The sequence below is a fragment of the Mustelus asterias genome, chromosome 26 (genome assembly GCF_964213995.1).
Source record: "Mustelus asterias chromosome 26, sMusAst1.hap1.1, whole genome shotgun sequence".
Taxonomy (NCBI): domain Eukaryota; kingdom Metazoa; phylum Chordata; class Chondrichthyes; order Carcharhiniformes; family Triakidae; genus Mustelus; species Mustelus asterias.
The window spans coordinates 1218338-1230519 of NC_135826.1; the positions used below are offsets into that span (position 1 = coordinate 1218338).

At 51.7% G+C, this 12182-nt stretch overlaps 1 protein-coding gene across 1 annotated transcript in view; it reads left to right on the forward strand.

The window, feature by feature from the left end:
• Nucleotides 1-12182, forward strand: part of LOC144479415 (disintegrin and metalloproteinase domain-containing protein 10-like) — a 128610-nt gene that overhangs the window by 36337 nt on the left and 80091 nt on the right. The window contains exons 5-6 of the mRNA XM_078198058.1: nt 897-988; nt 6310-6432. Coding sequence (XP_078054184.1) covers nt 897-988; nt 6310-6432 — 215 coding nt within the window. The remainder of the gene's footprint in view (nt 1-896; nt 989-6309; nt 6433-12182) is intronic.

The following is a 12182-nucleotide window of genomic DNA, read 5'->3' on the forward strand; positions in this document are numbered from 1 at the left end:
GTCTCCCTCTGTATTGGCTGCTGGTAACAGGATGATGGTCGGGTGACTCCGTGTGGTTGGAGGGGGTGTGTTAGCTCTACAGGTGGTTCAGCTAATTCTCAATGAACAAGTCAGCTCTCAACAGTGACGCACTGGCGTGTTGGGAGCTGCCAACTCATTAATGTTCCCTGGAATGACATTACATTCCATTGCCCAGCAACTGAGCAGGATTATACTGGAGCACAGAGCTCCATTAACCCCTTCTGATACCCTACACTCTCAGCTTCCACTCAGTCAGTTCCTCTCACTCTGCTCCCCTATCCCCACCACTACCCACAGGGTATTGACAAGAGGGTAAGTGACCACTCACTCCCACAGCAATACACTAACTCCCACCCACCCCTCACTTTCCTGAATTACCGCAAGGTGAGATCCACAGGAGAATGAGTGAACTCTTCTGCTATTTCCCTCTGAGTGTTCAGTGAGGAGAGGACAGTTAGTGTTGAGTTGCTGTCTGCTTTTTCTCCAATATAGAGATGAGAAACTTGCCAATGGATTGCCATTGCGAACATGCTCAGAATCTACAAATTGCACAGTAAGAAGTCTCACAACACCAGTTAAAATCCATCGGGTTTACTTGGAGTCACTCACCCGATGAAGGAGCAGCGCTCCGAAAGCTCGTGATTTCAAATCAACCTGTTGGATTTTAACCTGGTGTTGTGAGACTCCTTGCGGTGTCCACCCCAGTCCAACGCCGGCATCTCCACATCTTCACAAATTGCACACAGTACTTCCTGCTGCTGTAAACAATCTAATGGCAGTGGGTTCAGTCTGCGTGACTGGCCTCAGCGTAAAATATCATGTTCCTACACCTCTTTAATCAGAAAGGATTTGACGATCGAGCTTTTCCACTGCAGATTACTCTCAGTTACAAGGCCGAGGTCACCATTGTCTGAGTGAGGCTGCCGAGCGCCGCGATCAGCCAGCATTCCGACAGGAAGACCCCCCGGTGAGTGAAGACACCCCCACCACAGGGGCAGCATCGGGTTGTGAAGAATGGTCACATTGGACTCAACATATTGGCGGGGGGTAGGGGGGCGGGGCAGGGGGAGGGGGTGGGGGGCGGGGGGGAGGGGGTGGGGGGTGGGGGGGCGGGGGGGGGAGGGGGTGGGGGGCGGGGGGGAGGGGGTGGGGGGCGGGGGGGAGGGGGTGGGGGGTGGGGGGTGGGGGGGCGGGGGGGAGGGGGTGGGGGGCGGGGGGGAGGGGGTGGGGGGGCGGGGGGGAGGGGGTGGGGGGTGGGGGGGCGGGGGGGAGGGGGTGGGGGGTGGGGGGGGAGGGGAGGGGAGGGGGGGCGGGGCGGAGGGGAGGGGGGGCGGGGCGGAGGGGGTGGGGGGGGGGGGAGGGGAGGGGGGGCGGGGCGGAGGGGGTGGGGGGGCGGGGGGGAGGGGAGGGGGGGCGGGGCGGAGGGGGTGGGGGGAGGGGGAGGGGGTGGGGGGGCGGGGCGGAGGGGGTGGGGGGGCGGTGCGGGGAGGGGGGTGGGGGGGGGGCGGGTGGGGGCGGTTCCTGAGATTTTCCAGTAATTTCACTGCAGTGAGGAAAGAGTTAATGTTTCACAAGATCTTCCATCCAAACCCTCACACACACTGTACCCCATTAAACCCCCCACCCTCACACACACTGTACCCCATCCAACTCCCCACCCTCACACACACACTGTACCCCATCCAACTCCCCACCCTCACACACACACTGTACCCCATTACACCCCCCACCCTCACACACACTGTACCCCATCCAACTCCCCACCCTCACACACACACTGTACCCCATCCAACTCCCCACCCTCACACACACACTGTGTCCCATCCAACTCCCCACCCTCACACACACACTGTATCCCATCCAACTCCCCACCCTCACACACACACACACACACACTGTGTCCCATTCAACTCCCCACCCTCACACACACGCACTGTATCCCATCCAACTCCCCACCCTCACACACACACTGTGTCCCATCCAACTCCCCACCCTCACACACACACTGTACCCCATCCAACTCCCCACCCTCACACACACACTGTACCCCATCCAACTCCCCACCCTCGCACACACTGTACCCCATCCAACCCCCCGCCCTCACACACACACACTGTGTCCCATCCAACTCCCCACCCTCACACACACACTGTGTCCCATCCAACTCCCCACCCTCACACACACACACTGTACCCCATCCAACTCCCCACCCTCACACACACACTGTACCCCATCCAACTCCCCACCCTCACACACACACACACTGTACCCCATCCAACTCCCCACCCTCACACACACACTGTACCCCATCCAACTCCCCACCCTCACACACACACACTGTACCCCATCCAACTCCCCACCCTCACACACACACTGTACCCCATCCAACTCCCCACCCTCACACACACACACTGTACCCCATCCAACTCCCCACCCTCACACACACACTGTACCCCATCCAACTCCCCACCCTCACACACACACTGTACCCCATCCAACTCCCCACCCTCACACACACACTGTACCCCATCCAACTCCCCACCCTCACACACACACACTGTACCCCATCCAACTCCCCACCCTCACACACACACTGTACCCCATCCAACTCCCCACCCTCACACACACACACTGTACCCCATCCAACTCCCCACCCTCACACACACACTGTACCCCATCCAACTCCCCACCCTCACACACACACACAATGTACCCCATCCAACTCCCCACCCTCACACACACACTGTACCCCATCCAACTCCCCACCCTCACACACACACTGTACCCCATCCAACTCCCCACCCTCACACACACACACTGTACCCCATCCAACTCCCCACCCTCACACACACACTGTACCCCATCCAACCCCCCACCCTCACACACACACTGTACCCCATCCAACTCCCCACCCTCACACACACACACTGTACCCCATCCAACTCCCCACCCTCACACACACTCTGTACCCCATCCAACTCCCCACCCTCACACACACACTGTACCCCATCCAACCCCCCACCCTCACACACACACACACTGTACCCCATCCAACCCCCCACCCTCACACACACACACTGTACCCCATCCAACCCCCCACCCTCACACACACACACTGTACCCCATCCAACCCCCCACCCTCACACACACACACTGTACCCCATCCAACCCCCCACCCTCACACACACACACTGTACCCCATCCAACTCCCCACTCCCATACACACACTGTGTCCCATCCAACTCCCCACCCTCACACACACACACACACACACACACACACTGTACCCCATCAAACTCCCCACCCTCACACACACTCTGTACCCCATCCAACTCCCCACCCTCACACACACACTGTACCCCATCCAACTCCCCACTCCCACACACACACTGTGTCCCATCCAACTCCCCACCCTCACACACACACTGTACCCCATCCAACTCCCCACCCTCACACACACACACTGTACCCCATCCAACTCCCCACCCTCACACACACACTGTACCCCATCCAACCCCCCACCCTCACACACACACTGTACCCCATCCAACTCCCCACCCTCGCACACACATACTGTGCCCCAAACAACTCCCCACCCTCACACACACACTGTACCCCATCCAACTCCCCACCCTCACACACACACACACACACACACACACACACACACACATACACACAGTACATTGTTAGGCTCAGTCGGATTTGGCACATTGTTCGACTCTACATTGATAAAATAACGTATTGCTGAGTTACTGTTATGAGCTGACTCAATGCTGTTATTTAGTCTTTAGGGTTTACTGTTTGTGACACTATCTTTATGTCTATTGTCAGCAGCTTTTACTTTGCCGTAGCTGACGGTACTCGTTAATATCCTCCGTGTTGCTGTTTCCTTCTCTCTCTCGGGATCACAGCGTGGCTGCTGGCTCACATTCTCTCCTCATCGCCATCCTCCTCCCTTTAAACTTGTGTAAAGGGCCATTCAGCCCCTTAAGACAAACTCCACATTCCGCTCGCTGATCCTTACGGGCAGCTGCATTTCCAAACAATATGAATCATCATTTACTGCCCGTCCCCAATTGTCCTTGAAGTGCTGTCAAATTTTGACTCTGGGATGAGAAATGAATGTCAAGTGTGTTTCCGGGTGTGTGGCCTGCAGCTGAACATGGATGGGTGATGTCGTGTTGTTGTTCTTGGTGTCAGCCACGGCTCTGTGTAGTACTGCGGGAATGCAGCACTGCCAGAGCTGCTGCCTTTGGGCTGATGAGTTATATCTAGGCCCACCTCACCCCTTCAATGGACAGAGATTCCATGGGACTATCTGGAAGAGTTGGGAATTCTCCCTGGGCTCTTGCCCAATATCCTTGAAGCCCTTTGTCAGCTTCAATGACAGAGATTATTTACTCATTGCTGTCAGTAAGAATTCCAGTATACTAACTTAGAATCCCTACAGCACAGAAAGAGGCCATTCGGCCCATCGAGTCTGCACCGACCACAATCCCACCCAGGCCCTACCCCCATATCCCTACACATTTACCCGCTAATCCCTCTAACCTACGCATCCCAGGATACTAAGGGCAATTTTAGCTTGGCCAATCAACCTAACCCACACATCTTTGGACTGTGGGAGGAAACCGGAGCACCCGGAGGAAACCCACACAGACACGAGGAGAATGTGCAAACTCCACACAGACAGTGACCCAAGCCGGGAATCGAACCCACGTCCCTGGAGCTGTGAAGCAGCAGTGCTAACCACTGTGCTACCGTGCCTGGCTGCATTAGAATAGTGACTCCAATTCAAAACCACCTCATTGCCTGTCAAGCACTTTTGGATCTCCGGTGGTTCGATATAAAGGGCAATCTTTCTTTCTGGATGTTGGAGGTGATGTGTTTGAGAGATACTGGTGAAGGAGGCTTGCTGTGTTGCTCCAGTACTTTTTGTACACATTACCCACTCTGTTCCACATGCATGGCTGAGGAATTGGATAGGCTATAGCCTTGGTCCAAATAGAGAGAAAAGAGCTGAATTCCAGAGGTGTAAGGTGAGAGTGACAGCCCTTCACATCAAGGCTGCATTCGACCCAGTGTGGCATCAAGGAGCCCGAGCAAAACTGGAATCAATGGGAATCAGGGGGAAACTCTCCGCTGGTTGGAGTTATGGAGAGTGGGAGGACTGGCGGACATTCCCAGTGATATGAGGGATTTGACAATAAGGATGAGGATTTTTAAAATCAATGTGACCAGGGACCAATGCAGATTAGCAAGAAGATGTTTGATAGGAGAACAGGACTTGGAATTAAGACACTATTATGACTAGGATGGGAGGAGTGTGCAGTTTCTCTCGCCACACTACCCCATGGGTCATAGCAGTAGATTAAATGGAACCATACAATCCTTACAGAGCAGAGGGAGGCCACCCAGCCCATCGAGTCTACACTGACTCTACAAAAACAGCATCCCACCCAGACCCTCCCCTCCACCCTATCCCCATAATCCCATGCATTTACCATGGCTAAGTCATCGAACCTACACATCTCCGGATTGTGGGAGGAAACTGGAGCACCCGGAGGAAACCCACACAGACACTGGGAGAACGTGCAGACTTCACACAGACAGTCACCCGAGGCCGGAATTGGACCCAGGTCCCTGGCTTGTGAGGCAGCAGTGCTAAACACTGTGCCACTGTGCCAGGTCATTCTGGAAGATGACCACCAATGTATCCACTATTTCTAAATGTTTAATTCACGCAAGTGAAATAGGCAAATCTTTATCTTTGCTACTCTAGATGTAGGAGTTGGGGTAGTGATTTGCATGGACACTGGGCTAAGGATTGGTAATTGGAGAAGAGGATAATGAGTCAGATTTAAAGGAGAGAGAATTATCCACAATCTTCGCTTACATTGGAGTGGGCAGCAGTTTAGTGAGAATTGGGTGGAGGGGAAAGTAGGTGTGTCTCACAGATATGGTGAAACACAAGAGGGACTGAGAGAAGAGAAACTCTCTCCCCTCTGGAACCCTGTAAAGTCTGAATCTATTCCCCATTCACATTCTTCAACTTTCCAAAAACTAAAGTCAACTGTATTGAATAATGTATGGATGATGTTCGAATTAGGACAGCATGATGGCACTGGGCATGGGTGAGACGCTCTGTCAGAGAGTCGGTGCAGGCTCGATGGGCCGGATGGCCTTCTGCACTGTTGGGATTCTATGACTCTATGTTGACTGTTTCCTTCAGGTGAAAGTGCTGTGAATCAGGAAGTTCCTCATTCTTCCTTCTATTTTTTCCAGGAGTCCCCACTGTCAAGATCACAGAGAAGTGCTGATCCTTTCCGCACTACCTGCTTCCTGTACCTACATGCTGACTATTGGTATTACAAACGGATGGGCAGCAAAGAGAGAGTCACTGCACAGGTATTATCACATTGGAGCATGCGGATCAGAGTAATAATCAGATAAACAATCCAGACCCCCCCACGCCCCTCAATCAGCTTACCTTCCACACCTCGAAACACATACTGGTGTATCACTGTATCCAGCAGGGAAACCCCGACTTCATCACAATCAGCTGCCCCATCTTCTCTCTTATAGACCCTCACCCTCCAGCAGCCTGGCTGGGGGCTGATCCTGCCACACTCCTTCCTTTGCAACTTATCCTTTCCGCTGTCGATCCTGTGGACTCTGCCAGTGGTCCAGCTGTCACCGTCTCTCTTCACACCTCCCTCCCAAATGTCCATTCACTCACACACAACACCCTTGTAATCCGTGAGGTTATTGTGGATGATTGCATCAACAGCACAACCTTGATGGAAACCTGGCTGACTCCAACTAAAACCTCCCCCACTATCTAAACCCTTCAGTAAGTGCCTCGCCCAGACCATTGTGATGGCCGTGTGGTTCTTATAACCAAATCACACCTTGGTCTCTCTCTTCATTCCCCTAGCTTACTCCTCCTTTGAGCAACTCACCTTGTTACACCTCTCTTATCTCTCAGTTAAAATCCTGGTTCTCTACTCCCTGCCCAGGTAACAGACCAACTTTCTCCCGCTAACTGTTTCTACCTCTGAGTGACTTCTCATCCTTGGTGATGAGAACATCATCTCAGTTCATCATCATCTCTCTCCACTGAGTTCACTGCCCTCCTATCCTTGCTTAACCTTTTCCTGGATGTAAACTCCACAATCAATAATCACAGCCATCCTCTGACCTTGCCATCTCACACAGCCTCACTAACCACGTAGAATTCATCACACACAAAGTCATCTCTGACCACTTCCTTGTATAACTGTTCACTCACATTCCACTTCTATGCCCCAATCCTACTTCTTCCTGTCTCCATCTCTGGAAAAACAACCTCCAAATTCACTAACTCCACACACTCAAATTCCCAATATTCTCCCTTGGCTCCCCATTCATCATGACATTTCTGCAGCTATTGCACGGGTGATCAAAGCCTCAGCTGAATTTTCCACTCCCAGTTTCCATTCACATCACAATCGCACACGCTGCCGCCCCCAGCATTCCCCACTCCATAAAATCCAAGGCTTGATATGACGAACAAAATGTGGAAAATTTCCCAGGTGTGTCCGATCCATAAAGTCGGAAGCCTCATCAGCATCAACAGTGCTAACAAATGGCACCAACTGGAACCAGTTCACCAACTGTAACCAGTTCACCAACTGTATCCAGTTCACCAACTGTAACCTGCTCCACAACTGCAACCAGTTCACCAACTGTAACCAGTTCACCAACTGTAACCAGTTCACCAACTGTAACCAGTTCACCGACTGTAACCTGCTCACCGACTGTAACCTGCTCACCGACTGTAACCTGCTCCCCGACTGTAACCTGCTCCCCGACTGTAACCTGCTCCCCGACTGTAGCCTGCTCCCCAACTGTAGCCTGCTCACCGACTGTAACCAATTCACCAACTGTAGCCTGCTCACCAACTGTAACCAATTCACCAACTGTAGCCTGCTCCCCAACTGTAACCTGCTCACCGACTGTAACCAATTCACCAACTGTAGCCTGCTCACCAACTGTAACCAATTCACCAACTGTAACCTGCTCCCCAACTGTAACCAGTTTACCAACTGTAACCAGTTCCCCAACTGTAACCTGCTCACCGACTGTAACCAGTTCACCAACTGTAACCAGTTCACCAACTGTAACCAGTTCACCAACTGCAACCTGCTCCCCAACTGTAACCAGTTTACCAACTGTAACCTGCTCACCAACTGTAACCTGCTCACCGACTGTAACCAATTCACCAACTGTAGCCTGCTCACCAACTGTAACCAATTCACCAACTGTAACCTGCTCCCCAACTGTAACCAGTTTACCAACTGTAACCAGTTCCCCAACTGTAACCTGCTCACCGACTGTAACCAGTTCACCAACTGTAACCAGTTCACCAACTGTAACCAGTTCACCAACTGCAACCTGCTCCCCAACTGTAACCAGTTTACCAACTGTAACCTGCTCCCCAACTGTAACCTGCTCACCGACTGTAACCAATTCACCAACAGTAACCTGCTCACCAACTGTAACCAGCTCACCAACTGTAGCCTGCTCACCAACTGTAACCTGCTCACCGACTGTAACCAATTCACCAACTGTAGCCTGCTCACCAACTGTAACCAATTCACCAACTGTAGCCTGCTCACCAACTGTAACCTGCTCACCGACTGTAACCTGCTCACCGACTGTAACCTGCTCACCGACTGTAACCTGCTCACCGACTGTAACCTGCTCACCAACTGTAACCAATTCACCAACTGTAGCCTGCTCACCAACTGTAGCCTGCTCACCAACTGTAACCTGCTCACCGACTGTAACCTGCTCACCGACTGTAATCTGCTCACCGACTGTAACCTGCTCACCAACTGTAACCTGCTCACCGACTGTAACCTGCTCACCGACTGTAACCTGCTCACCAACTGTAACCAATTCACCAACAGTAGCCTGCTCACCAACTGTAGCCTGCTCACCAACTGTAACCTGCTCACCGACTGTAATCTGCTCACCGACTGTAACCTGCTCACCAACTGTAACCAGTTCCCCAACTGTAACCAATTCACCAACTGTAACCAATTCACCAACTGTAACCTGCTCACCAACTGTAACCTGCTCACCAACTGTAACCTGCTCACCAACTGTAACCAGTTCCCCAACTGTAACCAATTCACCAACTGTAACCAATTCACCAACTGTAACCAGTTCCCCAACTGTAACCAGTTCCCCAACTGTAACCAATTCACCAACTGTAACCAATTCACCAACTGTAACCAGTTCCCCAACTGTAACCAATTCACCAACTGTAACCTGCTCACCAACTGTAACCAGTTCCCCAACTGTAACCAATTCACCAACTGTAGCCTGCTCACCAACTGTAACCTGCTCACCAACTGTAACCAATTCACCAACTGTAACCAGTTCCCCAACTGTAACCAGTTCCCCAACTGTAACCTGCTCACCAACTGTAACCAGTTCCCCAACTGTAACCAGTTCACTAACTGTAACCAGTTCACCAACTGTAACCTGCTCACCAACTGTAACCAGTTCCCCAACTGTAACCAGCTCACCAACTGTAACCTGCTCACCAACTGTAACCAGTTCCCCAACTGTAACCAGTTCACCAACTGTAACCAGTTCACCAACTGTAACCAGTTCACCAACTGTAACCTGCTCACCAACTGTAACCAGTTCACCGACTGTAACCTGCTCACCGACTGTAACCTGCTCACCAACTGTAACCAGTTCCCCAACTGTAACCAGTTCACCAACTGTAACCAGTTCACCGACTGTAACCTGCTCACCGACTGTAACCTGCTCACCGACTGTAACCTGCTCACCAACTGTAACCAGCTCACCAACTGTAACCAGCTCACCAACTGTAACCAGTTCCCCAACTGTAACCAGTTCACCAACTGTAACCTGCTCACCAACTGTAACCAGTTCACCAACTGTAACCTGCTCACCAACTGTAGCCTGCTCACCAACTGTAACCAATTCACCAAATGTAACCTGCTCACCAACTGTAACCAGTTCACCAACTGTAACCTGCTCACCAACTGTAACCTGCTCACCAACTGTAACCTGCTCACCAACTGTAACCAGTTCCCCAACTGTAGCCTGTTCACCAACTGTAACCAGTTCCCCAACTGTAACCTGCTCACCAACTGTAACCTGCTCACCAACTGTAACCAGTTCCCCAACTGTAGCCTGCTCACCAACTGTAACCTGCTCACCAACTGTAACCAATTCACCAACTGTAGCCTGCTCACCAACTGTAACCAATTCACCAACTGTAACCAGCTCACCAACTGTAGCCTGCTCACCAACTGTAACCAATTCACCAACTGTAACCTGCTCACCAACTGTAACCAATTCACCAACTGTAACCAATTCACCAACTGTAACCAGCTCACCAACTGTAACCTGCTCACCAACTGTAACCAGTTCCCCAACTGTAACCTGCTCACCAACTGTAACCAGTTCCCCAACAGTAGCCTGCTCACCAACTGTAACCAATTCACCAACTGTAACCTGCTCACCAACTGTAACCAGTTCCCCAACTGTAACCAATTCACCAACTGTAGCCTGCTCACCAACTGTAACCTGCTCACCAACTGTAACCAATTCACCAACTGTAACCAGTTCCCCAACTGTAACCAGTTCCCCAACTGTAACCTGCTCACCAACTGTAACCAGTTCCCCAACTGTAACCTGCTCACCAACTGTAACCAGTTCCCCAACTGTAACCTGCTCACCAACTGTAGCCTGCTCACCAACTGTAGCCTGCTCACCAACTATAACCAGTTCCCCAACTGTAACCAGTTCCCCAACTGTAGCCTGCTCACCAAATGTAACCAATTCACCAACTGTAACCAGCTCACCAACTGTAACCTGCTCACCGACTGTAACCTGCTCACCAACTGTAGCCTGCTCACCAACTGTAACCAATTCACCAACTGTAACCAATTCACCAACTGTAACCAGTTCACCAACTGTAACCAATTCACCAACTGTAACCTGCTCACCGACTGTAACCTGCTCACGAACTGTAGCCTGCTCACCAACTGTAACCAATTCACCAACTGTAACCAATTCACCAACTGTAACCAGTTCACCAACTGTAACCAATTCACCAACTGTAACCAATTCACCAACTGTAACCAATTCACCAACTGTAACCTGCTCACCAACTGTAACCTGCTCACCAACTGTAGCCTGCTCACCAACTGTAACCTGCTCACCGACTGTAACCTGCTCACCGACTGTAACCTGCTCACCAACTGTAGCCTGCTCACCAACTGTAACCTGCTCACCGACTGTAACATGCTCACCAACTGTAGCCTGCTCACCAACTGTAACCTGCTCACCAACTGTAACCTGCTCACCAACTGTAACCAGTTCACCAACTGTAACCAGTTCCCCAACTGTAGCCTGCTCACCGACTGTAACCAGCTCACCAACTGTAGCCTGCTCACCAACTGTAACGAATTCACCAACTGTAGCCTGCTCACCGACTGTAACCTGCTCACCAACTGTAGCCTGCTCACCAACTGTAGCCTGCTCACCAACTGTAGCCTGCTCACCAACTGTAGCCTGCTCACCAACTGTAACCTGCTCACCGACTGTACCCTGCTCACCAACTGTAGCCTGATCACCAACTGTAACCTGCTCACCAACTGTAACCTGCTCACCAACTGTAACCAGTTCCCCAACTGTAGCCTGCTCACCGACTGTAACCTGCTCACCAACTGTAACCTGCTCACCAACTGTAACCAGTTCCCCAACTGTAACCAGTTCCCCAACTGTAGCCTGCTCACCAAATGTAACCAATTCACCAACTGTAACCAGCTCACCAACTGTAACCTGCTCACCGACTGTAACCTGCTCACCAACTGTAGCCTGCTCACCAACTGTAACCAATTCACCAACTGTAACCAATTCACCAACTGTAACCAGTTCACCAACTGTAACCAATTCACCAACTGTAACCTGCTCACCGACTGTAACCTGCTCACGAACTGTAGCCTGCTCACCAACTGTAACCAATTCACCAACTGTAACCAATTCACCAACTGTAACCAGTTCACCAACTGTAACCAATTCACCAACTGTAACCAATTCACCAACTGTAACCAATTCACCAACTG